The 27,421-nt window shown below is 53.6% G+C and overlaps 2 protein-coding genes across 7 annotated transcripts; one reads left to right on the top strand and one right to left on the bottom strand.

Annotated features, from left to right (window-relative positions):
* The first annotated feature begins 724 nt into the window (after window positions 1-724).
* NAB2 (NGFI-A binding protein 2) lies at window positions 725-6,868 on the top strand. 3 transcript variants are annotated; one of them, XM_053921294.1, is made up of 7 exons: window positions 725-816; window positions 2,552-3,425; window positions 3,857-3,990; window positions 4,320-4,371; window positions 4,466-4,598; window positions 4,806-4,997; window positions 6,012-6,868. In XM_053921294.1, the coding sequence occupies exons 2-7, from the start codon at window positions 2,568-2,570 to the stop codon at window positions 6,119-6,121; spliced, it is 1,479 nt and encodes a 492-aa protein (XP_053777269.1). In that variant the 5' UTR covers window positions 725-816; window positions 2,552-2,567; the 3' UTR covers window positions 6,122-6,868. The 3 variants fall into 3 exon arrangements, with proteins under 3 accessions (XP_053777269.1, XP_024432066.1, XP_024432067.1); XM_024576298.3 differs by having other exon boundaries at window positions 725-1,101; XM_024576299.3 differs by lacking the exon at window positions 4,806-4,997 and having other exon boundaries at window positions 725-1,101.
* Window positions 6,811-20,953, bottom strand: STAT6 (signal transducer and activator of transcription 6). Of its 4 annotated transcripts, none has more exons than XM_024576296.3 (22): window positions 20,719-20,952; window positions 17,516-17,652; window positions 16,970-17,108; window positions 16,578-16,661; window positions 16,032-16,170; window positions 15,853-15,905; window positions 15,512-15,660; window positions 14,794-14,925; window positions 14,481-14,669; window positions 14,089-14,176; window positions 13,839-13,961; window positions 12,786-12,878; window positions 12,247-12,453; window positions 10,765-10,859; window positions 10,532-10,668; window positions 10,060-10,206; window positions 9,788-9,851; window positions 9,577-9,684; window positions 9,290-9,382; window positions 8,441-8,506; window positions 8,219-8,347; window positions 6,811-8,128 (listed from the first exon to the last, which is right to left on the bottom strand). In XM_024576296.3, exons 1-22 carry the CDS (start codon window positions 20,770-20,772, stop codon window positions 7,939-7,941), a joined length of 2,616 nt encoding a protein of 871 aa, XP_024432064.1. In that variant the 5' UTR covers window positions 20,773-20,952; the 3' UTR covers window positions 6,811-7,938. The 4 variants fall into 4 exon arrangements, with proteins under 4 accessions (XP_024432064.1, XP_024432065.1, XP_045040567.1 ...); XM_024576297.3 differs by having other exon boundaries at window positions 8,219-8,344; XM_045184632.2 differs by lacking the exon at window positions 20,719-20,952 and adding an exon at window positions 20,001-20,102.
* Between the last annotated feature and the right edge of the window lie 6,468 nt (window positions 20,954-27,421).

Genomic DNA, 27,421 nt, shown 5'->3' with positions numbered 1-27,421 from the left:
GAGGAAGGCGGGGTACCCCTCCCATCTCTGCCTGACCTCTGGGCTAACAAAACCCAACGCGTCTAACAAACGCGTCTAAGTGGTAGCTTTACCCTAACGCTCCCATTCCTGTTCCCCAAACTTCAGTACGCACTGAAGGGCAGGTATGGAGAAGGCCTGAGCTTCCCAATGGCCTCTGCAAATTACTCCTTTTGGGGCTGGAGAAGAGCCCTGGGATTCCTGCAGAGACCTGCCATAAATGCACACACAAAGAGCCTAGAAGCCGCCAACTTTTCTTGGCTCACTCCTAACATTCACCACGTCCACCCACCGGGAGGCCTGAGTGTGGGCAAAACGGGCGTCCGCGTAGTTGTTTAGGCGCTCCGCACGTCCGTGCGCTTCTCAGCGTCTTTGTGTACCTGTGCGTGGTTGTGAAACTCCGTTCTCCGCACGGGAGGGCTGGCGGGGGTGGGGGGAAGGAATGTCGCCGGCTGGGCGCTCACGTGGGTACGTGGGCACGGAGAAGGCTGGCTGTGCATCCGGCGTGGGCGGCATGGAGCGACCTCGCCCCGCCCGCTGGGTCCCCAAGCCCGCCTCCACAGCCCGGCTTGGGTCACCCTAGTCCCCACTTCGGCAACCTGGCTCCGACTGTCTCAGTATCCGCCTCTCTGTCTCTCCGCTAGAGTGTCTCCACCACCGGCCGTGAGGCCCGAGCTCCCGCCCCCCACCCCCGGCCTCCGCCCCCGGCTCTGCCCACGCCCTCCGCCCGCCAGGCAGCCAGCGCTGCGCGGGGCCTCGCTCCCGTGCGTCCTGCGGGGGCGGAGGCGCGGAGAGGCGGTGAGCGCAGCCGGGGAAGGGGGTGGGGGGCAGAGGCACAGACAGAGTCGCGGAGGCTTGGAGAGGAGAGAGGAGACGTAGAGGGAGGGACGGAGCCCGGACAGCGGCGGACACGGCCTCGCGCGCGGGGAAGAGCGCAGCGCGCACCAGGCGCCGAGCGCCGGCACCGAGAGGGGCACCCCCCGGTGGTCTCCCGCCGTCCATGCACAGAGCGCCCTCCCCAACTACCGAGCAGCCACCGGGCGGAGGGGACTGCTCCCGCCGGACCCCGCAGCCCAGACTCAAGTTAGTGGGAAAAGGGAATCGGCGGGGAGTGGGATGGGTGGAGCTGGACTCCGGGAAGGGGTCCTCAGGGCGTAGGTCGCGGAGAGGTCCAGGGGAAGTGGGACAGGGTGGAGGGTGGAGACTGATGGAATTAGGGGGGCCCTGGGATCAGTCAGGAATCTGATGAATCTGGATACGAAAGAATAGTACCCAATTGTCCATCACCCATTTACTCTGTGTGCATGACCTGGCGCGTGAGCCCCCTGCAGAGAATATGGGGGGCCCCCAAGCGCCAGGGGAAGCCCTGGAGCTCTAGCTGGCAACAGTGCGGGGTTGGGGTGTGCAGGTGACGCGGGGCGTTGGGCCGGCTCAGTTTGTCGTTGGCACGGAGCAGGCTGCCCCAGGTCCGGTAGACGCCGGAGCCTTTGAGCCCAGAGAGCAAAAGAGGCTCTGTGTAGCAAGGAATGCATTTAGGGGCCACTTCTCATTCCTGTAGCTTTATTTACAGCGCGGGGAGAGGAGTTTCGGAGTGCAGCCCCTCCCTCAAGAGGTCTTGAGCCGCTCCCCCACTCCACTTGAGATGTGGGTGGAAAATGAGAGGGTAGGCGGGAGCCTCTAGGCGGTTTTCACCCACAGACGCTACCACTGTGGGAGTGTGTGTGGGCAGAACAGACCCAGAGCAGAACAATTGAGGCACTCCTCTCCTTTCCTGTGCCTGAGTTGAAGGGCCAGGCCCACCTACCAGGCAGGTGTCGAAGGTCATTGCTGGGAGAGGGGCCGGCTTGCAGCACTGAGCAGTCTGGAGGGGAGGGGTAGTCCTGGGGGGAAGACAGCAAGAGTGTGCTGAAAATGCTTTATCTGTTGGGACAGCTTTGGGTGGCAGAGCAGGGGTCCACCTGGCTCACAGAGTAGGAACAGGGCATGGAAGAGGCCACAGGTCTCCATCTCAGCGGTAAGGGCAGGATGCCACCAGGGAGTGAAGCTGGCCAGCAGTGGTCCCAGGTGTCTGCTGTTGGAATACAGGGGATCCTATATTCACCTCAGTGTGGGATGTCACCTTGAGTAATGGTGAGACTGCTAGTGTTTAGGGTGGAAGGTGAGGACCATGTTCTGGAGGAGAGGGACATCTAGCCATCCTAGGGTGTGCTGGCTAGCTTCAGCACTCAAGGTCCCCGTGTCCCAAAACAGGTAAAAGCTGAGGATGGGAGCTAAGAGTGTTAGACTTCTGCAGTGACTGGGCTGGCTTTTGGTACTTGTAGCTAGTCTGGGATAGCCCTGGCATTTCAGTGTCTGAGCAGTATCTGATTCTCATAGTCTGTGCCCAGGCCTGGGTACTGAGCAGGGAGAGCATTCAAGAAAGAGAGAAAAGAAGCAGGGAGGAAAGAGAGGACAATCATGAGTGTGGGTTGGTACTGAGGGGGGGAGCTTGGACTGACTGCTCCCCTCTTTCTCATGTGTGCCTCTTCTTCAGGCCTAGTGCCCGAGTCATGGCACTGCCTCGGACACTGGGGGAGCTGCAGCTGTACCGGGTCCTGCAGCGCGCCAATCTTCTTTCCTACTATGAGACCTTCATCCAGCAGGGAGGGGACGACGTGCAGCAGCTGTGCGAGGCGGGTGAGGAGGAGTTCCTGGAGATCATGGCACTTGTGGGCATGGCCACCAAGCCACTCCATGTCCGACGCCTGCAGAAGGCACTGAGAGAGTGGGCCACCAATCCCGGGCTCTTCAGCCAGCCTGTGCCTGCCGTGCCAGTATCCAGCATTCCGCTTTTCAAGATCTCTGAGACTGCGGGCTCCCGGAAAGGGAGCATGAGCAATGGTCATGGCAGTCCAGGGGAAAAGGCTGGCAGTGCTCGAAGTTTTAGCCCTAAGAGCCCCCTTGAACTTGGAGAAAAGCTGTCACCAGTGCCTGGGGGACCTGGGGCAGGAGATGCCCGAATTTGGCCAGGCCGGAGCACTCCAGAGTCCGATATTGGGGCGGGAGGAGAAGAGGAGGCCAGTTCACCCCCTTTTTCCCCACCCGCAGGGGGAGGAGTCCCTGAGGGAACTGGGGCTGGAGGTTTGGCAGCAGCTGGGGCTGGGGGTGCTCCTGATAGACTGGAGCCAGAGATGGTACGCATGGTGGTGGAGAGTGTGGAGAGGATCTTCCGGAGCTTCCCGAGGGGGGATGCTGGGGAGGTGACTTCCCTGCTGAAGCTGAACAAGAAGCTGGCACGGAGCGTGGGGCACATCTTTGAGATGGATGATAACGACAGCCAGAAGGAGGAGGAGATCCGCAAATACAGCATCATCTACGGCCGCTTTGACTCCAAGCGGCGGGAGGGCAAGCAGCTTAGCCTGCATGAGGTGAGGACCCTAGTCTCCCCAGATTGCTCTTGGCTCCCCGGCCTCAACCTGCTCACGTCTGAGAATCCTCATGCTCCTGAAGTCTGTTTCATTGCCCCTTCGCCAGGATTCCAGGCCCCGATTCCCTCTCCCCCTGTCCCAGTTCCAGCTGCTGCAGTGTTTCCCTCCTCAGCTGAGGGGGAAGTGGAGACACAGGTGAGAGCCCAGCTGTCCAGCTGCATCCTACTCAAGACTTCACAGGAGCAGAGGAAGCCTGAGGCATTCCTAGGAAGCCATGGGTGCTGACCTAGGTCTTCCCTCAGAACACTTCTGGGTAGTGTCAAAACCCAAGCAAGCGTCTGAGGGGTGGGCCTCGTTTGTCTGCTGGTGAAGGCTTGTGAGGAACTCTGGGCAAGGCAGTGGGGAGTTAGGATTCTGACTTGTCTCCACAGCTGACCATCAATGAGGCTGCTGCCCAGTTCTGCATGAGGGACAACACTCTCCTACTGCGGAGAGTAGAACTCTTCTCCTTATCACGCCAAGTAGCCCGAGAGAGCACCTACCTGTCCTCCTTGAAGGGCTCCAGGTGAGATCCCTTCTCCAAGTCTTTCTTAGATTAGAATCCTGCGAAGGATCTGAGTCACATCCCAACCTCCACTTGAGGTGCCTCCAGGCTTGCTTGCCACCAGCCTGCATGCCCTGTCATTGACAAAGTCCACTTGTCTGAGGTCTGGTCCCTCCCTATCTCAGGTCCCCTCCAACCCCCAACAACGGTAGTGCCTCAGCCGAGGTTCATGCTCAGCTAGCTCCTCTCCAGGACCTTGAACTAATGCATGCCCCTCATGGGACTCTGTGCCCTGCCCATCACGTGTCCTTCCCTAGCCTCTCACCTCCTGTTCCTCTCGATCTTTGCAGGCTCCACCCTGAAGAACTGGGAGGCCCCCCACTGAAGAAGCTGAAACAGGAGGTAGATTTTCTAGGCTGCACATAGGGCGTTAGGGCAGACTTCCCCAACACCCTCCCTTGCCAAGTTCTCATTTCCCCTTTTGGGACATCCACAGGTTGGAGAGCAAAGTCACTCTGAAATCCAGCAGCCTCCCCCAGGCCCTGAGTCCTACGTGCCCCCATACCGCCCCAGCCTGGAGGAAGACAGTGCCAGCCTGTCTGGGGAGAGTCTAGATGGACACTTGCAAGGTGTGTGTGCATCAGAACACTTGTCTCCTCTGGGAGGAGGGTGGAAGGTGTGGGAGAAGGGAGCCAGGAGGCAACTGCCTGGAACAGAGTTGGGAGGCCTGGATGGATGGGGACAGAAGGGCCTGAACCTATGGGTGTGGCTTTGTGGTTGAGGGTGGGGGTTCTGTTGACTATAGTCCCTTACCTGACCGGTGCCCATGCCCACAGCTGTGGGGTCATGCCCAAGGCTGACGCCGCCCCCTGCTGACCTGCCTCTGGCATTGCCAGCCCATGGGCTGTGGAGCCGCCACATCCTGCAGCAGACACTGATGGATGAGGGGCTGCGGCTAGCCCGCCTCGTCTCCCATGACCGCGTGGGCCGCCTCAGCCCCTGTGTGCCTGCAAAGCCGCCTCTCGCAGGTGAGGCAGCCAGCAGTGCTGTCCCCAAGCACCCTTCCACCCAGGCCCCATGTAAGCAATCTTGGTGTCCTGGGGCCAGGTGGGAGGAAGAGGGATGTAGTCACCAGAGAGGGCAGTAAGTAGGATGGTCGGGGCTCCAGGGGCTCCAGCCAACCAGGTCTTGGCTTGCGAAGAGGAGGACCCTGCAGGATTTTCCCACCAGGGAGGGTCTGACCCTGATGGAGGTCCATGAAGGGGGAGCTAGGGGGAACAGGGAGACAGAGAATAGAGGATGAAGGGGAGCAGAAGGAGGGTCACCAGGAAGGGAAGCTTGGAGCGAACTTAACACCAATGCAGAAGGGTGGAACAGGCTAGCATTTGGGATGGGGCTGCCCAGCCCAGAAGTGGAAGAGCCCAAAGGGGGACGCTTTCTGTGTGGATGGGGGAAGGGGGAGTAGACCAGCAAAGGGCTGGGCAGCGGCTGGGCTGAGAGTGACGCAGCAGACAAAGCCACCAACCCTAGCTTGGTATTTTTAAACTGTGTGTGGGTGGGAAGTGGGGGAAGGGACTGGAAGAGGGGCTCTTCTTGGGGAAGGAGCTGGGAGGCTGGCTTCCTGTGTTCCCGCTTATTTGACTTCTAAGAAACTTGGGGGGCATGGTTGGGTGGGTGGGGCCTGGGAGGGGGCCAGAGAAGAGTAGGGGCTGCAGAGTCTGGGGAAGGGGGAGGGGGAGAGGTCAGAGCCAAGCCACCCCCACAGCTCCTGACAGAACCAGAAATTCCAGCAGAGCAGAGGCGGTAGAGACAGAGAAAGAGAGACACACAGACAGAGACAGGGAGCTACACACAACCAGAAAGAGGGAGGGGGTGCACACACTTGGATGTGGAACCTCCCATATACACGTGGTGGGCAGGAGGCAGTCACAGTGTAAATCAAGTTCATCTTTGCAGCTTTCTCTAGCCCTGCCTCTGTTCTCAACCACTTCTCTCTGCAGCATCTACCCTACAGCCTCCTAACCTATTCCTTCTCCCAACAGAGTTCGAGGAAGGGCTGCTGGACCGATGTCCTGCCCCAGGATCCCATCCGGCTCTGGTGGAAGGTCGAAGGAGCAGTGTGAAAGTGGAGGCTGAGGCCAGCCGGCAGTGAGGGATGGACTGGTATCCTCACTCCCAAGCCCCTGGACTTCTGGCTTCCACAGATCGCTACACTCTCCGTCCCCAGCATCTGGTCACAACCCTGGATTCTTCCTCTGCCCTTCTCCTGCCTCCCCATCTGCTCCATGGGCATAGAACTATGGGGCTTCAAGCAATAATGAGGAGGGGCCTGGCGAGAGGACATAAGGAGGGTGCGTGCTGCCCCTCACCCTTGCCCACGGCCCCGGGGGCAAGGATGCTGCTTCCAGGGCATCTGGGGTTCTTCCCTCCCTTACATGACACACTCCCATTCTCTAGTTGGAACCAGTGGTGTGAGCAGTTGGACTCGGTTTGGGTGTGGGGGAAAGGGAGACTTCCCTGGGAAGGTCCAGCAGCTAACATGGAAACATTGCCCCCAGAAACAGGGGCCCAGGGACACTGGACCTGCTCCTCCACCCCTCCGCTCCCCCATTTTTGTGCTTCTAGTTTGTTTCTTTAATTTAACAAGTGCTGCAGTTTCCCCACTCATCCCCATCTTTCCCCCAAGTCTTCCTGCCCTGCCCTTTCTGGCAGGGGTGGTGGTGGATGTGGGGACCCCTTCACCAGCCCCCCTGGGAGCCCTGGGTCAGACTCAGTGTCTCCCTAAGCTAGGGGCTGGCCCATAGCACCTGTCTGAGCAGTTAGAGCATTTTTCTTTTCAGATCGTGTACAGTAGATTATTTATTTTGTTATTTTGGAATAAAATTTATTTTATGGCTTATGATCTATGACCCCCCCACCAAGAGGAAGAAAGGGTGGTATGGGGGAGGAGGGAGAACTGTCCATGGCTGGGGAGATAGAAATGAAGCAGTGGGGAGGGTCCCTGATACGTGGAGAGGACCACACACCTAGGCCTGGCCCCAGACTCTCTCAGCTTGCGGCACCATTGGCAATGTTGAGCTGCAGAAGCTAAACCATGGGCTGTCGGCACAGCCACACAGACCTGCCTGAGCACACCCCGGCCAGCCTGCATCAGAGGCCAGCACACTCACCAGTGCCTTTTGTGTGGTGTCTCACACTTCAAAACGTGTGTGGTCATAGGCAAAGTCAGATAATGTTCTGTGTGGCTATATGACTAATGCATGACATCTGTATGTTAACATGTCTCAAGTACACACAACAGAGCTATACACCAGGATACTCAGCCCGTGTGCTGCGGCACCATCATGCGCGATATGAAGCTTCCATCTGTCAGGAATCTGGAGCTGTTGGGGATTCGTTTTTTCATCTGGGCAAAATCCACATCAGTAACTAACTGTACAGGCCCCTCTCCTCCTCCTACCCAGGGTCTCCTGAACTGCTGCTTCCTGCTACCCCAGGGCTAGGACCCAGCCCATCCCCTCCCCCATCCCCAGCCTCTAGTGCAAGTGGGTGCACATGTCTGCCTTTCTCTACATGTGCATCTTGGGTCCTGGCTGGGAGTGGGAGGAGAAGCCCTCCATGCCTTAACCTATGCTCTTGCCTGGCCCCCTTCCTTCTCAGCCCCATCTCTCAGGGAGAGCGGTGTGTGCGTTCTGCATGTTCAGGCATGCTGGGGCGAGTCTCACTTTGGAACCCAAATTTCTCTTCCAGTATTGGAAGGGAGAGGGCAAGGGTGTGTGGCAGGAGGAAAGGAGTGGATAGGCTCCACCCACTGTGCCTCCTCCTGACAAAGTCTCCTCTTCATGAGGGAGTAGGTGGGGGTAGCAGGACACCCTCCCCAACCCCTGCTTGGCAGCAGCATGGGCAGGGTCCAGAGCAGGTCCATTGGGGTGGAACAGCTGACTCACTGAGCTCCCCCTCCAGCTGGGATTACCAACTGGGGTTGGGCCTTAGGTCCAGATGGGACATTGAGATCACGGACTGCCCATAGGAAGAGGGCTGTGGGAGGGGCTGGGCTCCCAAAGGCTCTCTTCCTGATTCTGCTTGCCCCTCCAGGATAAGCTTAGTGAGGTCCTGTTCAGTGGGAGGCAGCAAAGGTGGAAACATGTCTTCACCGACCCTGCCAGGAGGAAGGAGGGAAGCCGTGGGATAGGTTAGGTACCCACCCCTGTAGCCCACGCTCCACCACCACCCCCAGGCCGCCACTCACCAGGTGCCTTGAGGGAACCCTCCCACTTGCTGGCTCAAGCAGCTGTCCTCCATGGTCACATCAGGGCAGAGCAGGGGCTCGGGGCTGGATATGGCGTGCTCCTGAGGTTGACACAGCAGCAGGCCCCTGCTAGGACCAGGAAAGCAAATAAGATGTTGGTGGGTGGAGGTAAAGCTGGGAGTGAGCAGGGCCCATGGGGTCAGGATGGGCAATGCCACTCACTGGGGGTGAGGTTGGTCAAAGGGCAGGCTCATCTGGTTCAGGTTGGAGGACATCGGCAGGCGAGGTCTGCAAGTGGGAAGAAAGGCAGTCAGAGAAAGGAAGGCTGGGCAAGGGCTGAGTGTTGCAAAGTCAAGACCACTGAACAAGGGAACAAAACTTTCAGCTACTCCTCTTGACTGCATGGCCTAGTGCAAGCCATGTCTACAGCGTGAGCTTGGTCTTCCATCCCAAAGTGTGTGTTGGGGACTGGGAAGGGATGGGGACTGGATTAGCTAATTTCTGATGTTTATTTGGACTCTGAACTTTGGTGGCTCTAAGTCCCCCACCTCAACTCCTGGGAGGGAGATGTCATGCCTGGACTAAGAGTTAATAAGTGCTTGAGTGTTACCTGGGAAATAAAAATGTCTAGATCACTTCAAGGCTGAAACATGAATAAATGAAGATCAAGATAGCAGATAACTGGCTGTGGATACCAGGGGCAGGAGAGAGAATACCGACCCTTACATACATAGCTCTTGCTGTGGGCCAGGGACTTTGCTCAGCTTTACACACGTTATTAACTAATTCAGCTTCACAATAATCCTATGAGGAAGGTATTATTATTCTCCATCTCACAGATGAGGCACCAGAGTTAAGTAACTTGCCCTAAGTCAGTTAAGTAGCAGAGCTGGAAACTGAGCCCAGGGAAATCTGGGTCTTAACTCCTGAGCCTCAATGAAGTGAACAAAAGAGACAAAGCTTTTTGCTGCCTATTTCTCACAGTGGAGGCTCTCCTAACAAATTTGAATGCCCATCCCCCTTGCGGCTGGGCATTCCCACCCCATTCCCAAGAGGTTCTTGGTCACTTACTCTTGGAAGGCTGGCAACACGTTGATTGATTCTTCCCGGGGGAGGGCTTGAAATGAGGGGATGGAGTGAGAGTGTGGTGGGTACACCTGGGGCCTGGGGAAAGAAAGCAGAACCCTCTGATGCCAGCCCTTCTCCTGAACACCCCCACCCCCTACCTCAGAACGAGGAATCCCTTTCATGGAAAGGAAAATTCCCTCCTTCAGCCCCCAGCGCCAGCTCTCCCAGCTGCCCATGCTGAAAGCCTGCCTGCACAGACCGCTCCTATCCCCATCTCTCTTGCTCCTTACACCATATCTGGGCTGAGCTGCATGTTCATGGAGTCAGGGGCCATTCTAAGGTCGTAAGAGGTCACCATGGTAGGCATTTGGGGCTCTGGGGTGGAAAGTGGCTGGTCCCTGGAGGAGGGAAGGAGGTATGTGTGACTGACCGATCGTTGATGCCACCACCCCTGCCTGCAAGTAAGTACCAGGCCTCACCCATCATCCCCACCACACTCACCTTTCCACAGTCATCTTGATGGTAGCTGGGACGTAACCCCTGCCATCCTTACCTATCTGTTCATCTGTCGTAGGGAAGAAAGGAGAGCTATGGAGTGCTCCAGGGTGAGGGAGGGGGGAGGTGGAAAAAGTGAGCATGGCAAGTAGGAGAAGTGGGACTACAAAAATGGGGAGAGAAGACAGGGATGGCACACAGTGGGCAGGGAGGCAGCAACGGGGACCAGGGAGGAGGTGGGCAGCAGGAAGGAGTCAGAATGGCCAGCTCCAGCTCACGCTTATAGTGGCTCCGGAAAGCCTCATCCTTGGGTTTCTTGGGGTAGAGGTTTTTGAGCTGAGCAAGGTCCCGGATTCGGTCCCCCAGTGAGCGAATGGACAGGTCTTTGGCAGAGAATGGCTGGATGTTCTCTATCTGTGGGGAGCCTACAAGAGGAATGAGGCCCTGAGTCCCCTCTGTCCAAATTTCCTTTCCCTTTCCCAGCCCCCACACAGAACTCATTATCAATCTACCAAGCAAGGAAGAGAGGACCTCAGATGGGGGTCTTGGGGAGGGGGCCCACTAGTCTCCCTCCCCCCAGAGCTCACAGTGAGAAAGTGGAAGTTTATACCATAGAAGGGAAAAGTTGGACCTAAGAAAGAACTTTCTGAAGATCAGAGTTGGCATCAAGGAAGCCAAAATGTTTCCTTCCCAAAAGAAACCTCAAAGGGCACAGGCACAGAGTCAGAGGACTGACTGGGGTGACCTCACCGTCCTGGCCCCGGATGACGTGGGCAATGGTGATGCCTCCGATCTCAGAGTCGCTGAAGCGAAGAAGGAATGTTCCATCAGGCTCATTGAGAAGAAGGTTGGTGACGTACTGTTTGCTGATGAAGCCAATGATCAGCCTGGCCAGGATGAAGGAGAGGATGGGGGTGGAGGCATTGGATGTGGTGAGGGAGCTGGAGGTACAGCTGCTCAGGCCACCCGGGGCAGGGACGCACCTGTCTGACCAGTAGCTCTTGAGACAGCGTTTGGTGAGGTCCAGGACACCATCGAACCACTGCCAAAAGGTGAAGCCACGACCCAGCAGGATCTCCTGTGGGGGAGGGGGGAGCTGGTGTGAGCATGGAAGGGCCAGAGCTGGAGCCTGGATACGGCAAGCATCAGGCTGTGAGTACCCACATGACAGAGGCACAGGACAGAGGGACCAAACTGGACCTACGGCCCCATCAATGATAATGGCCAACACTCATTTACCATGTGCCAGGCATTATTCGAAGCCCTTTCCATAAAGGAATTTATCTGATCTTTACAAGGCTACAGAGGTAAGTCTTATAACTATCCCACCTTACAGATAAAGAATGGAAGCCCAAAAAGGTCAAATAAGTTGCCCAGGTCCACACAGCTGGTGAGAGGCAAAGCTGGGATTTAGCTCAAGAAGTCCAGGCTGGAGCCCCTCATAATCACTATGCTCCATCCACCCCCACCCCCTCCCCTCCTCCCTTTGCCAACACATCCTCTGGTCACGTGGGCTTTTCTTTCTTCCTTTTTTTTCTAAGAGAGCAGTACATGATTGTATTTACCCTGTTGGTGGTCAACCAAAACACCCAGATCTTTCCCTCTGTTCTTGTAACACACTCAGTTCTGAGCCGTCTTATTTTGAAGGGCGTAAAATGTAGTAGCTAAGAGCAAGAGTCAGAAATATGGGCTTCCATCCCAGCCACAACACTCACCCGCTGGGAGGCCTGAGACAAAGTACTTAACCCCTCTGAGCATCAGGTTCCTGGTCTACAAAGCAAGAATAACAATAATACCCACCTCGGATGTTGGGAGGATTAAATGAGATAAATATGTAAAGTGGTAAGCACAGTGCCTCACACATAATAAGCTATCAACATATGGTTGCTGTTATTATCGCATGTCCCTGTGGGATTTCATCCCGGTTTTTATTTTTCCTCTTCACCTGACGACATGCTCATGATTTTAGAGAGAGGGAAAGGGAGGGAGAGAGACAGGGAGAGAAACATCACCCCAACCAGGGACCAAACCTGCAACCTAGGCATGTGCCCTGACTGGGAATCGAACCCATGACCTTTTGGTCTGTGGGACGACACTCCAACCAACTGAGCTGCACTGGCCAGGGTGAGCCCTGGTTTTTGCAATTGGAACTATTTTCCCGATGGTTCAAAGTTATTTTGAGCTGTGTTTACACTCAATCTGGGTGAGTCATACAAGTCACTGGTAAAGAGGGAAGACAGAGGGCCCCCATACCGAGACCTGAGAGATGCCAGAGAATGCATACCCCGGGCTGCCCCCTGAGCTGAGGAGCTTTCCTGCCTGGGCCTGACAAGGCATTCCTGATGGACATGATGGGGCATGGTGCAGATCCCAGCAGTCGGTCCCTGGGCAAAGGGTGAGGAGGCCCTGAGTGCCCCAGGGATGGACAGCTTGAGGGTAGGCAGTCCAAAGGGCAGGGGAATGACCTTGTTGAACTGTGACCAGGACACAGAACGGTGCTGGAAGGCCTCTATGCTGAGGCTGTTGTCGTTGAAGATCTTCTGGGCCAGGAAGAGGAAGTGCTCTGGGAGTAGCCCCTGGTTGGTGCCCACCTCAGCCATGAACTTGAGGTTCAGAGTCTCACACATCTTCTCCCAAGGCACCCGCTCAGCCACCACAAAGGGCACACGGTCCTGGGGGGAAGGAGAAAGGAAAAGGTGACTCTGACTATCACCCCCATTCTCCCTCAGGAGGAGCCTTTATTCTTTCCAAGGCTGCCCCAAGGCTGCCCCTCCTAGACGTGGCCACCCGGAGCTCGCTCACAAAGATGGTGCTGCTCCAACAGTTTGGGTGCTACAACATGATAGTCAAGGCTGGTATGAAAAGAGGGCAGAAGTACGAAAGCAGGTCTGTGAGAAGAAGGTAAGGTTACTCCATTCGCACATGCCTGTTAACCCACCAGTCTGTACCTTACCCCCCTTGTTAGAGCTCCCCCTGCCTCCCCCCAATTCTAAGTCTTTCTCACCATCTCAGAGAAGGCGTTGTCCCACAAGATGGTGGCTTTGGCATTGTTGTCTTGGTTGCCATGGACGATGACCACCAGGGGCAGAGATAGAGCCTAATGGGGATGAGGAGCAGAGGTTCTTCTTAGTGCAGCAAAGGGCTTCCTTAGGGGGCTGGCTCTGAGGGGGAAACTATTGCACTCACACAACATAATTAAAAGCTCATGGTATGCTATCAAATGCTTTCTGAAGCTCAACTGGGGCCTTAATGTAGAAAAGTGTTTATGAGTCAGTGCTATGGAGCAGACCTCCAGGTTTCAAATGCCAGCTCCGATACTCAGTAGCCATGTGACCCGAGCAAATTACTCAATGTCCTCATCTGTAAAATGAGGCTAGTAATAATACCCTCCTTATAGTTATTGTGAGAACTGTGTGTGTGTGTGTCACTTAAAACAGTGCCCTGGCCCTGCCCAGGTAGCTCAGTTGGTTAGGGGTTGTCCTGATCAGTCACAGTTGTGGGTTCAATCCCCGGTCAGGGCACATAAAAGACTCAACCAATGAATGTATAAGTAAGTGGAACAACAAACTGATGTTTCTCTGTCTCTCTGTCTAACAAAAATAAATAAATAATTCAGCCCTGGCTGGTGTGGCTCAGTGGTTGAGTGGTGGCCTGTGAATCAAAGGGTCGCTGGTTCAATTCCCTGTCAGGGCACATGCCTGGGTTGTGGGACAGGTCCCCAGCGGGCAGTGTGTGAGAGGCAACCACACACTGATGTTTCTATCCCTCTCTTTCTCCCTCCCTTCCCCTCTCTAAAAAAATAAATAAAATATACATTTTTAAAATTTAAAAAATAAATAAAACCATGCCCTGGCCTATAAAAAGGTGCTAGTTGCTACTGCCCTGTTACTCCCTGCCATGCACAGTCTGTGCTCTTGCTCCTCTCTGCTCACCCTGGCACGAGTGCCAGGCTCAAAGGGTGTGGGGCCGTCACGAAGGAGGGAAGATCCAGGGCCCGGTGTGTGGCACAGGGAGGCCCTGGGGCCCCAGACTGGGCGGAGCTGGGGCCTTGGCTCACCTGGAGCTGGATGGGGAGTTTGTTGGGGCCGAGCATGAAGGTGGTAGAGAAGAGCACAGCACACTTCTCCTCAGTGACCGATTCGGTGCCCTTCCGCTCACACCGCTTGATTTTCTTCAGAAGCTGCAGGGTGGGGTGAGGGAGAGCAGGAGTGAGGACTGAAAGCCCTGGGCTCCCAACACCCTCTCCAAGGAGAGTCCCGCAGTCTCAGGACTGCTCCCTCCTCCCCAGTGCTCCCTGAAGCCCTCACCAGGTTCTTGAACAGGGCGGAGCAGCAGTTCCCAGAACCCATGTTTTCAAAGGGCACAGTGTTGTTGGTGATTTCCCCAGTGCTTTCTCTGCCAGGGGAGGTCAGACAGTGAGTACACCAGGCCAGGTGTGGGGAGGACCTCGAGTCCACGGTTCGGTGGCGTGGACTTCTGGCTCCACATCTCCATCTCCATTTTCCCTGCTGGGCTCTTAGGTGAGGCATCCCATCTTGGCTAGATCAAGATGTCCTGTCTAATCCAACACCAATGGGAGCCTCCCCTTCCTCTGCCTTGATCATTCATCCCACGGCCCTCCCTCCCTCCTGAAGGTGTCAGTCCCTCCGGCTTCTTTGGCCTTCACCACCCCAAGAGGCCTTCTCCAGCCCCAGCTTACACTCCAGCCCCAGGTCCCTGGGGGCTGCTCAGCTCCCTCGCCTGCTTCTCGGTCACCATGTCAGCCCTGACCAGTGGAAACTTGGCTGGGGTCCCCAGGAATCGTGGGCCCAGCAGGAATCGAACTCCTGCCTGAAACTTGGTCTGAGTTTTCAGAACCTGGGGGGGCTGCTTCTCCACCAGGAAAGAGCTGAGAGTGAGGAAAACACAGGGGAATTAGTGGCTGGGTCCCTCCTGGTGCCCTCCTTACAACTCTAACCCTCTTCCTCCCTTGGGGTCTGCTCCAGGCCAGGCTGGGGGCTCACAGGGAATACCTTGTGACAAGGGTTTGTAGGACTTCATCCAGCCGGCTGATCAGGGTTGCCCGGGTCTTGGGCTCAAGCTCCCCACCAGCTGCCCCCACCTCCTGCTGCAGCTGGAAATAAATGTCCACCAGGCTTTCACACCTGGGGGCAAGACAGTGGTCAGGAGGCACAGGATTCAGGCTACCTAGCCCAGAAGCCCTGCCCCTAAACCCAGGAAGAAGACAGGATAGTGTGTGTGGAAGGGTGGGATGGGCAGTGGGTGTGGCTGCAAGGCACCTGAGCTGAAAGGGTTCTGGGACATGCCTTGGCTCTGGGCGGGAGGTTCCTTCTCAGTGCCTGCAGTCCCTATGGAAACCCAGCTGCCTCTTCCCCAGGGCTCTCACACCCAGGTCAGCTGCCAGCATGCATGGTACTTTTGCTCAAATTAAATGGTGCTCTGCCCAATGAGCCAAATAGAAAACGGATTCCCATTCCTCTGGGCATGGGGCTTGCAGAGAAAAGCGTGGGTTGGATGAACTCCCACTTGCGTCCCCTTGGTGGGGTATGCTTGCACCGGACATGACCCGAACAACAGCGTGCATAGCTCTGCTGGTACTGGCTTCTGAATCCTGGCCCACTCCAAGGCCCTCTTGCCTGGCTTTTTCTCTCTCACTCCTGTGGGTCCTCCAGACGAAACAGTGGGTGCCGACTCCCAGCCCACTCCCTTCCCTGTCAGCCCTGCCCCTACCTCTCCTGTAGTTGGGTCAGGTTCTCATCAAACGGAGCGCCATTCCCTGCCAGCTGCTGCTGCCGTTTCCAAATCTGGATCCTCTTCAGCACCAGGGCCTGGGCCGCCTCTAGCTCCCCAACAGTCTCCTGCAGCAACGTGGCCAGGGCCTGCGGGCAGGGAAGGCCTGAGCCGAGGCCACACACTGCCTCCTCACCCAACTGTCTCTCACCTCTCTGACATTCCCTTACCACACCTCAGTCTGTCTCTCTGAGATCTAATCTCCATCATAGAGATTAGATTTTAGATCCCTCAAAGACTGCATTTTCAGCTTAGTCTCCACCTCTCAGTCCATTACTCACCTCACTTGACCCAGTTCCATTGGCAGGAGTTTCTATCAAGCTGTGCAGAGACACTGAGGGTTGGAGCAGAAATCAGAAGTGAAGAAAGATTTGAGGTTCAGTCAAGGGTGAGATCCAAGAGGGGATCACTCCCACATACTACCCAGAAACCTCTTAGGGCCTCAGGCCCAGGTCCCCACCTTGGCCGGCTTCAGCCTTCTGCTGCAACGCTTCTCGGAGAAGGCGGCTTTCCCCCACTCGGTGTCGCAGCCTCTGCAGGGCTGTGTTAAACTTGAGTTCCTCCTGCTTCCAGTGGAAGGACATTGGCAAGTGGCGGAACTGCACAGGAGGGACAGACATGAAGAGTTGTCACACTGCCCATTCATCTCTACTCAGCCTCCACTTCCTAAAGGAGTGCCGGCTGTCCCGCTCTGCAGAAAAGGAGACAGGCCACTGCCCTTGTCTCCCCTTGGACAGTTCTTCCTCACCTTTTGGAATCTCCCAAAGATAAGCAGACTCAGCTCCCTACTCCCTGGTCTCCTCCCCAGGCCTCACTATCCCCAGTCCCTCATTTGAAGCTTCCCTGAGCTTGTCTTAGGGTTCACTCTGACCATAGGAACTACTTTAGTCATCCTGAGCCTAGAACATTGAGGCTTTCCTGAAGTTCAAATTCCTTCTAGTTTCTCATGGCTCAGGCTAAAGTTCCAGAGAATTCAGTTGGGGTGGGAGGTGGAATATCACAGTACCTGCTCCATAACAGCTTTTTTCTCCCCTTGAAGTATTTGTCTGAAAATGGCTACCAGCTTCAGGGGGTCCCTCTGATATATGCTCTATAGAAATGAAGGTTGATAGGCAGAGTTAGCCTGGCTCTTACCCATGTCAGTCTCCCCATCCAAACCGCGGCCCCCCCGACCCGGCCTCAGTTCACACACACGCTGAAAGGCAACACAACTGTAGAATCCAGAAGTTTTCATGCATTTGCATGCTTTTAAAATCTAATTTGCATGCTAGCTAACAGCTAACCACAGGAACAACAATTTGTTTCCAGCGCCCAACCAATTTTCTTACAGCATCCAACGCTCACCCCGGCTCCACTCTAGCCCCACTCCAGCCTTGTCCCCTCTCCTTCTGCCCCCACCTCCAGGGTGTTGATGTGCTGCAAGATGGTGCTGCCCTCCCCTGGCTTCCTGGCCGAGGCCTGAAGGTGCTGGACAGTGGCAGAAAGTAGGGTGCTGGCCATGTTGCAGCAGAAGGCATCTGAGCCAACCAGGAACTCCCTGTGGGAAAATCAGGATGAGATGGCTTTGGGTAAGGGCTTCACCAGCTCTACTAACTTTTCACCCCACAGTAAACAGCTCAGTGGCTCCTTCCTCTATTACTCTCCATCCAGGCCCTCTGCAGCCCTCGTCTTGCCCCTTGTTCACCAATCTTCCAGCTGTGATGGGAAGTGCCCTTGCTCCAGCCCTGACCTCCCTCCTCTTTGGTTCAGCCTTCTAAAGGATAGGGGACTCCAAGTATCAACATGCATAGTCTGGTTAATGTGGCACAGACTCGCTGCTAAATCTAGGCTACCACATGTCAAATAATGGGTACCAAGTCCTGAAATGGTGCAGAGAAAATCTAATTAAAGGGAAAGTGGATGGAGAAGGACCTGGGGGATTAGCAAGGGGCAGCGGGAACTCACCAGGGCTGGTTCTCCAGCCAGTCACCCAGGAGATGCCGCAGGTGATGGGGAAAGTCAACATAGAGCCGCTGCAGTTTTTCTGGGGGCATCTGGGAGACCAACCCCCACAGAGACATGATCTGGGGCTTGGAGGGCATCTGGAGGAAAGGAACAGGCCACTCTGAGAGGTGCTCAAGAAAGGTGGCCTATGTTCTGGGGCAGCCAGGGATCTCCTGAGGACAGTCCTCCCAGAGACCATCCCCACCACGCGCAGCCAGACCACCTCACACCAGGGACATTTTGGGTCAGTGCCTGAGACAAAGTGAACCCTTCAGTGGTAGACAGAGGGATGATGGGATGTGAAGAGCTGAGCTGCAGCCAGAGGAGTGGGGAGGCAGGGGAGGTGGGGCACTAGGGAAAGCTCTCTGGAAAAAGGCAGAGGACTTGGGTTGCAGCTCTAGACCTGGCTCTGGTTCTGTGGGCAAGGAACCTCTCCTCTGTGGACCTCAATCTTTTCATCTATAAAATATGATGCTTGGAGAGGGACAGAAATTTCCCAACTATTTATTTATTTATTTATTTAATTTTAAAAGATTTTAGCCCTGGCTGGTGTAGCTCAGTGGATTGAGCGGTGGCCTGCAAACCAAAGGGTCAACGGTTCGATTCCCATCAGGGCACATGCCAGGGTTGCAGGCCAGGTCCCCAGTAGGGGGCATGTGAGAGGCAACCACTCATTGAGTTTCTCTCTCTCTCTCTCTTCCCCTCTCTAAAATAAATAAAATCTAAAAAAAACATTTTATTTATTTATTTATATTTAAAGAGAGGGAGTGGAAGGAGAAAGAAAAGGAGAGAAACAGCCATGTGAGAAGAACAATGATAGGTCACCTCTTGCACACACCCCGACCAGAGACAGAACCTGCAAACCAGGCACGTGCCCTGACCGGGAATCGAACCACTGACCTTTCACTTTGTAGGATGACGCCCAACCAACTGAGCCACACCGGTAGGGAAACTTTCCAAACTTTTTAAAGCAATAGTGTTAATCTGTGGAACCCCAATTATATACCAGGTATAAAACTGGAGTTTCTCTGTTGAAAGCTAGTGTGGTAGGCCTGGAACTCTACTGCTTCTACTTGCCTCTCCCCACCTTCTGACCCCATAGGTGTCCCTGAGAAATCTCTCAAAATTCCAGGGCCACATGAGATAATTTGAAAACTAGCCAGCTAGATGGTGAAGAAGAGGCTGGTAGAGCAATAACAGCTACCATTTATTGAGTACTTCCTATGTATGAGGTGTTACACTAAGCACAGGATCTCATTAGAGCCTCACAACAATATTTTAAATATATCATCATCTCCTTTAAGAGATGAAGAAATTGAGTTGGGGGCGGGGGAGGGGGCGGTTCTCTAACTTGCCAAGGCCACTCAGCAAGTAAACTCAGAAACCAGGATTTGACTCCAAGTAGGGATTAACCACTGCACTAGGCTCAGGAAGAAGGTGAGAGAATGGGGCGGGGGGGGGGGGGGGGGGGGGGGGGGGGAGTGGAGCAAAGAGTCTGGAAGAGGAGGAGAGGAAGACAGAGGCTTGACTGGAAGGCCAAGGACAGAGAAGAAAATAGGGAGAGGGGAACGGAGGAGATGGGAGAAGGTTATGACCCCATTTCTGAGTGGGCTGCAGAGTGGGGTAAGTGAACTAGTGGTTTCCCAGGGGTCTCTCAGTTCATGTTTCTGGTAATGTACTTCTCCCAGAGATGAGGGAGAGGAAGGGATGGAAACTCCCTGGGTCTCCCCCAACTCAGTAACCCCAAATCCTTCTGTTGGGCTTTTAGCCTCTCCTTTCTCCTGGGACTCCCGAACAGTTAGAGGAGCCCCTACTCTGGAGACTCCTGCTTCAAGACCTTCCCCCCTCCCAGTCCCAGTTACCCCCCCCCCCCCGCACCCCCCGCCCTCGTCCTTTTCTCCCAAAATAGAACCCTCTTGCCCCTAACCCTGCCCCATCCCCAGCTATTTTCTCCCAAAAGCAGAATCCTCCCCGCTCCTGCTCAGTGTCCTCCAATAGGCCTTTTTTAACCCCACTTTGGGGTGGGGCACATTTGGGTCTGTGTTTCAAATTCAAGGGAGGGCTCCATTCCTTATCTCTTCCTCTCTTGTTTCTCATGGAGCTAAGAACTTTGACCCTCTACACCTGTCCTATTGAGAACTGAGGCTATTCCTAAGTCATAGGCAGTCCCCCTTGGTCTATAACCCAGTGTTGCGTGACCAGCCTCCTGGCCTATAGCAGGTTTCGAACCACCTCCTCTGCTCCGTCCCCAGACATCAGGAGGCCACACTTTTCCCCACCCCCACCCAACGACAAAGCTGGTCGATCGGCTTGTCAGTACAGGAGCACTATCTGCTGAAAGCACCCTAAAGACTGGCAGGGACACAGAAGCCACGGGTGAGGGGGTGGGGCCAGGCCTCCTTTCGCTCCCGGGAAGAAAAAACCCAACGCCCAGAGTGCTCATCACCTGCTTCGTGGCCTAAGCCTGATCTCCTCAGCCCCTCCATTCCCGAGTCCTCTGACCGTAGGACCACAGGATCAAAAGTCAAAAGAGCTTCTCAGAGTTGCCCAATGTGTGTGTGTGGCAGTGGGGGCGGGAAGGGGCGCAGGGAGGCGGAGCCAGCTCGGCACGCGGAGGGTTAACCCCGGGCCGCCGGGAAATCTCGGCGTCTGCAGCAGCCAAGCGTGGAGCAGTTTTGAGGGGGAAATTCCCCCTCTTCTGGGGCACCATGAGGTCTGCATCTGGAGCTCGCTCATCCCTCAGTTCCTGCCTGACCAGGAACCTTCACGGGAGAAAAGGATAGGGGTTTGCCGGCCCACTTAGCCTCTGGTAGCAACCTTCTAGGGAGGGGCAGCCACTTCCCCCGACGCAATACCCACCTAGCCCTCCTTCCCCAGACTTTAGAGTTACTGGGGGGACAGCGGTGTGGAAAAAGTGACCCAAGGAGGGGAGATGGTAGCCCTGGGCCTGTACCCATCCCCAATTCCTCTGAGATTCGAAACTGCCAAAACCCAGTACGACCAGCTATCAACACTAGTTGAAACAGTTTCTGGGGGGCCATCTACCCCACCTTGCGCAGGATCCTGAGAGGCCCTGGGCTAATCCCCCCCCCACCCGTGACACACACACACACTGATAGTCAGGAGAGGCCCCCACCCTCCCATCCTCGGGGGTATCCCCTCACCTTGGCAACCCCTCTGCTGTCTTCTCCCTCTTTCAGCAGGCACTGCAAGGCCATGGGCTTGTAGCTCTGTCCAGCGAGTTCAGGGCTGGCCTTGCCAGCACCCGCCCTCCAACACCACCACCACCAAAAAGAAAAAGTACACACACACACACACACAATCCTCTCCCTGTCCTTCCTCCTCAGTGTAAGCAGTCGCTGCCCCAGCCCGCTGTTTCCGGCTTCTCTGTCTACCCAGGTCCCTCCCTGGAGCTCTGACGACACAGAGAAGAGAAAGTAGGCTGGAGGAGGAAGAGGAAGAAAGTGTGTCTCCTGTGCCAAGTGGTGGGGAGACAGGACTGGGGCTCAGGGCCCTGGGGCCTGGATGGAGGGGAGATTGATTCCCACCTACTCTTTTTCCCCAAAGTGATAAACTTTTCTCCAGAAAGTCACCTAATATCGAGCAGAGATGTGCCGTCCCAAACTGCCTCTCCCATACTCAAATTTTCACAGAGGTCCCAGTGTTTGGGCTCACGAGGGCCCTGGGCTCCCTGGTAACTCTGGGAAAGCAAATCCCTCTGGGCTCCGTACTCCCTCCAGTGGAGGACCCTGAAAAGTAGCTAGGGAGATCGCTGCCCTCTGGAATGCCTATAGGTCCCCCTCCCTTCTTGGTAGGGAACGCCTTAGAGATCTTGTGACCACTGATGGGAGGGAGAGGGAGGGTGGGGATCCCAGGCTCAGAATTCTGGAAGACTGCAGGGGTCCGTCAGAACCTGTGGGACTGGGCACTAGCTGGAGTCTCTGCCTGCAGATTCCCATGGGACAAGTTGGAATATGAATCTGCTGTGCAACCTTGGTGAAGTTCCTGTTTCTGGGGTAAACACTGAGACACACCCAGAGACAAACACACATGCACAACTTCCCCAGCCACAAGACCACACACACACACACACACACACACACACACATGTGCGGGCAGGCTCACAGACATGTCAGCACTCAGAGCCACATGCGGCCACAAGGAGACACATACACATATAAGGCTTGCTTGCCTTCTGAGTTATCATGATAACTAATGGATAGTTTCTGCAGCTTTTTCTGGAGGAGGCCAAGAGACCCAGAGAGGCCTTCATGCCCCCAAACCTGAGAGACCTGGTGTGTGGGAAGGGTGGTTCCTGGAGGGACAGGGTGATGAGAGGAGGTTTCTACTCCCCTCCTGTGTTCCTAAACAGGGCAGGGCTGAGGGGGCCAAAGCTAGGCCTATGCTGCCCCCTGGTGCCTGGACTGATTCCCAGAACCCAGCTCCTCCCTCTTCCCCCCCACGTGGATGGGCATGTGTGTGCAAGAATGTGGAGATGTGTGGGCCCAGCCAGACAACAGAGGGTAGTAGTTAAGAACTGGAACTCTGGAGACAGGCTGCTTGGGTTCACATCCTGCCAACACTACTAACTGCATGATCGGGGCAATTTATTCTTTGTGCTTCAGTTTTGTCATCTGTAAAATGGAGCAAATAGTAGTCTTAACTAAGGTTATGTGAGTAAATGTCATAAGTAAAGTGTCATAATACATATGAAGGCTTAGAACAGTGCCTGGCACATAGTAAACACTAGGCACTATTTTTATGGCCCAGAATAAACCAGAAATAAGGAAGGCATAAGAGCCTCCATTCTACCCAGGAATCCCTGGTTTTGGAGGTAGTATTAGCCCCACTAAGACGAAACCTATTAGAGGTACGTGTGTTTATGCCTTTGCTATGTCTGGAAGGCAGGGAATAGAAGAGGAGGGAAAGCAGGAGTGGAGAAGGCCAGCGGGGAATCTGTCCTAGGATTGCGGTGCGTGCACTCAAGTACTCACATCACACACAGTTTATATGTGCTCCCAGATGCCCACACTGCCTGCAGATGTTCACAGACAGTGGCTGAATTCGAGCTTCATCATCTAAGGGTCTCAGAAGGTCCAAGTTCCCTTGAACTTTTGCAAGAGAAGAGGAGGAGTGAATGTAGTCTCAATTTTTGTCTCCTTTTAGGGGTAGGTAGGTAAGGAACAAATATTGGTAGGAAAACAGTATTTATTGTCATCCTCTCCAACTGATTGAACCAATGGGGATGTTATGATGTCATGGAAAGAACCCAGAATTTGAGGCAAATCTTGCTTGGGTCTGATTCTATTTTGTGTCCACCCCTTTAAACGGAGACAATAGTTACAGGTACTTTACACAGCCTGGGCTAGGGAGGTGTCTAGGGTACAAAACTTACGGAGGTACTCATCTTCAGGCTGTGAAATTGCAGGGTTAGCTAGACTTTGAGTAATGACACCCCCGCTTGCATGGCCCTGTGAGTGAGTGCCGTGATCGCCTCGCCCCTTCCAGGTCCCACCATCACACCAAGTGGCTGTTAAGATTGCACAAAAGAAAGCCTAGGGAAAAGAACCCCACTGCAGGTTATAACCCAACTGAGTCACAAAATCAATTTGGTGAGTGTATTCATTTGCTAGGGCTGCCATAACAGAGCACCCAAAGCTGGGTGGCTTAAGCTGAAGGAATTTATTGTCTCATAGTACTAGAGGCTAGAAGTTCAAGATTGAGGTGTTGGCAGGGATGGTCTCGTCAAAGTGCTGTGAGAGAGAATCTGCTCCAGGCCTCTCTCCTTGGCTTGTAGTTGGCTGTCTTCACGCTCACAGGATGCGCTCCCTGTGTGTGAGCCTATCTCCAAATTTCCCCCTTTTTTCTAAGGGCACCAGTCAGGTTGGATTAGGGCCCAACCTAATGACTTCATTTTAACTTGATTACCTCTGTAAAGACCCTACCTTCAAATAAGGTCACATTCTGATGTGCTGGGGGTACCGTATATGAATATGAATTTTTGAGGGACATACTAATTCAACATATTAGTATATGAATGTTCAAGAGACCCAGTTTGACCCATAACAGTGAGTATTGATCATCACTTTTTTATTTTTTATTATTTTATATAATTATTGATTTGAGAGAGAGAGAGAGAATCATCAATTGGTTGCCTCCCTCCCATACATGTCCTGACTGGGAATCAAACCTTCCACTTCTTGGTGTGTAGAACTATGCTCCAACCACCTGAGCCACACCAGCCAGGGTGATCGCCACTTTTTAAAAACAAAGTAGAGTAGAATAGAATAGAAAATACCAGAAGGCATCACACAAAGAAGGATAAGTAGTTCCTGAGTTCTAGGTCTTGATGTAAAAGACATTTTAGTGCAGGTTTGTGATTTTTTAAAAGCATCATTTGGATGTTGGTTAACATCACAAATCACTTTGCATTTCTTTATAACTGTTGTATGGGTTAATCCTTCAACTCTGACAAGAACATAAGCTCCCGGAGGACAGGGAATCATATCATCCTGTAAACACTGCTGTGTAGCTAGAAAAGACAACATTTTTTTTCCTGCTAGTAAATACAAGAACTACCATTTACTGGGTGTTTACTGTGTACCTGACACTGGCCTAAATGTTTTTTTTTTTTTTTTTAAGACTTTATGTACTTATTTTCATAGACAGGGGAAGGAAGGAAGAAAGAGAGGGAGAGAAACCAATATATGAGAGATACATCGTCGGTTGTCTCACACACGCCCCCCAACCAAGGGCCTGGTCTGAAACCCAGGCATGTGCCCTGATCGGGAATCAAACTGGTGACCTTTTGGTTCGCAGGCTGGCGCTCAATCCACTGAGCCACACCAACCAGGGCTGGGCTAAATGTTTCACAAACACTAAACTTAGAGATCCATTGATGGCAGGAGCTCAGTACATTTCACAGACGAGATGAGTGGGCCATGCTCAGGAGCACTAGGCAGTGGGCTGGGATTTGTGGAGGGTTGAGGGATAAAAGGGAAAGGTCACAGAAGTGTGGGAAGAAGCTAGGGAGCCAGTTTTGTCTCTCAGACCTTTGCCATTGTCCCAAAATTTCCATCCACCTTGACACCAACCCACCCAGCACCTAGATTAGAGGAAAAAGAGACCCTCAGTTGTAAACTCCCCTAGTTTCCTGCTTCATACCTACAGACACATTCATCGGCACCTGCGCCCTCCCTCAGGCTCAGAGGAGAGGATGTCTGTGTCTCTGCCCCTACCCAAGGTATGTCCCTCCACATGTGCTCAGGGCCCCTCCCTTCGGCTTCCCCAGGCACTGTTCCATTTATTATGCCCTTGATTCCCCAGATCTGCAACCTCTCATTCTAATTATTACAGCTCTTAAACCTCAGCATTTAAATATGTTCAAATCTCTCCCACCTTTAAAAAAGTGAAGTTGAGCTCACATCAAACAAACAAAACCAATCTCTCCAGAATCTGTGTCCAGTTAAGTCCACAAAAATGTGTTGGGTGTCTGTTTTTAGGCTCTTACAGTTGAGAGGGGAAGCCTGATTAGTTAACAAAAAATGATACTACAGGACAATCGGGGTTATGACTCCAGTGAAGCACAGGGTGCCCTGGGAGTACAAAGAAGAGGCATGTAGACTAGGTAGAAGATAAGGGAGACCAGGGAGGTCTTCCTGGAGGAGGTTATGCCCAAACTAAATCTCGAAGGAAAATAGGAATTATCTAGGCAAAGGACAAGAGAAGAGCTAAACTAGGAAGAGGATTTAGTATATGTAAAAGCATGGATACTATGGGATTATGGTACCTTCTGGAAATGGGTAGTAGTCGGCAATGGGAGCATTAGAAGATTTAGGGCTGGTGAGTAATATCATGAGATCTAGTAGAGAGACCACCCTAGCTGTAGTGTAGAGGAGGAATTTAAGGTATAAGTCTGAAGCCAGGAGAAGAGTTCAGATGGAGGACAAGACCATTTAGTGGAGGAGTAGAGGTGAAGCAGTGTGGAATTGAGGCTAGTTTACGAAGGGAAGTAAAGACATGAGGAGCCAGTGGGTAAGGGAAGAATAGAGTGAAGGAACTGGAAGTCTCAATAGACCTAAAGACCAGCCTGCCTGGGAGCAAGGGAGAGAAAGAGCTCAAGGGCTGGAATGCTGTGGTTGGAGACAAGGGGCTGAGATTTCAGTACAGCTCTCCTGGGAGGTGCAGGCTGTGGCTGTTGGAGTGAGTGGCTATGGCAACTCATTAGAGTTGAGAAAGGCAAGAAACCAAGAGGCCAAGGGGCACGCTGGATTACCTGCATGAACACTGAAGCTATCTAAGTTTGCCAAAGACCTGAAGGTAGACAGGAAAACAGTGAGTCCAATGCCAAAGTCTTCAAGGGGTGTGGGAAAGTGGCCCGGACATCAGTGGATGACAGCAAAAGTAATAAGGAAGAGTTAGTGAGGCTTTATGTATTACTTCAATCCCTACTTTGAAAACATCTGAGCTCTGTACATTTTATCCTACAGTACTATGAGATAGAACTATATGCCCAACAGGGTAGCCACTAACCACATAAGGCTACTTAATTTTAATTTAAAAATTCAACTTCTTAGATGCACTAGCCACGTTTCAAATGATCACTAGTCACATATGGCTAATGGCTACTACATTAGCACGGATACAGGACAGTTCCATCTTCACAGAAAGTTCTATTGCATAGTGTGCTGATAGTCCTCATTTTACAGATGAGTAGACTGCAGTATGGAAAGGTTAAGTAACCCACCCAAGGCCAAAGAGCTGGCAAGTAAACCGGGATTTGAATCCAGTTAGTCTAACATAATCACTGTTGCCCTTAAGCTGCATGCTACACATTTTCTCAATGGAAGGTGATATAGCTGGTCCTTATAAAGGAAGAGGAATTTATAGGACCATGGGGGCAAACACTGGTGATGCCTACTCAGCAGCAAGCCTGTCTCCCTTTGCAGGCAAAGTCTGGATTTTGTACAGGTGTTCTTTCCTGTGAGTTCAGGGGATGAATCTCATTGGTCTAACTGATCATAGTATTTCCATTCCCCTGGCCAATAGGACCATAAGGGGCTCTTCAGAAAGCTTTTGTTCTTTAATGCCAAGTCCACATGTGAGACTGGAACAGCTGCAACATTCTCCAAGAGTTAACCAGCCCTCAACCTGCTCTAGACTTCCTCATTGTTCAATCTGCTTTAATCAGGTCTTCTGTTTTGCTGCTAAATGCATCCCTAACTGAGCTCTTGGTCGAGCCATACTAACTATAGGAAATGGAGAGCCCAGAGTGGGCTGATTGCCCCCGCTCCCAACATCACTCATTTTGTGCACTTGGAAGAATAAGTGTTATCTCTTTAAAGGAAGAGCGTCCTCAGACAAGCAAAGAAGAGTAAGGACAGTCTGACTCAAAGGTGGCCCAAGGCTTTGTGCAAGGATAGGGGTAGGGAGCAATGCAAGGGTGGTCAGGAAGAGGAAGCCCTGGGCTGAGTCGAGAGAGGTAGACGCCCAGTGAGGCCTGCCAGCGATGACAGGATGTGAGCAATGGCAGGGTCAGCTGATTTCAAGGTTCCAAATGAGGCCCTGGGCTGTTAGAGGCTTGCTGTGGCCAACAGACCTTCACCTCCCAGAAGGACAAGTAGCAGCCCTGGTGGGTAGGCAAAGTCAGACATCTCTGAATGGAGCCGGCTGTGGTCAGGATTGAGCCTCTGAAAGGAAATTCCATCCTTCTAACTAGCACTGTAATTACTGTCTTCCCTCTGCACCCCCCAACCTTCTCTTCCCCTGCACAGCCAAGGTTCTTGGGAAAGTTATTCAAACTGTCTTCCCTCCCTCACCTCCTCGGTACACTGCCAGCTGACCCTTGGCTCTACCAGCCCAATGACA

This window comes from Desmodus rotundus, chromosome 3 (assembly GCF_022682495.2).
Source record: "Desmodus rotundus isolate HL8 chromosome 3, HLdesRot8A.1, whole genome shotgun sequence".
NCBI classification, from domain to species: Eukaryota; Metazoa; Chordata; class Mammalia; order Chiroptera; family Phyllostomidae; genus Desmodus; species Desmodus rotundus.
This window is presented reverse-complemented; position numbering and strand designations above follow the sequence as displayed.

Bases quoted from the DNA above. Each gene is read 5' to 3' on its own strand.
- NAB2 (XM_024576298.3), top strand. From the start codon at position 1,019: ATGCACAGAGCGCCCTCCCCAACTACCGAGCAGCCACCGGGCGGAGGG. The intron at 3,991-4,319 runs GTGAGATCCCTT...CGATCTTTGCAG, and splicing joins TCCTCCTTGAAGGGCTCCAG to GCTCCACCCTGAAGAACTGG. The intron at 4,372-4,465 runs GTAGATTTTCTA...GGACATCCACAG, and splicing joins TGAAGAAGCTGAAACAGGAG to GTTGGAGAGCAAAGTCACTC.
- STAT6 (XM_024576296.3), bottom strand. From the start codon at position 20,772: ATGGCCTTGCAGTGCCTGCTGAAAGAGGGAGAAGACAGCAGAGGGGTT. The intron at 14,177-14,480 runs GTAAGCTGGGGC...CTCCCCTGGCAG, and splicing joins CAGGGACCTGGGGCTGGAGT to AGAAAGCACTGGGGAAATCA. The intron at 10,207-10,531 runs GTGAGGTCACCC...TTCCTCTTGTAG, and splicing joins CGTCATCCGGGGCCAGGACG to GCTCCCCACAGATAGAGAAC.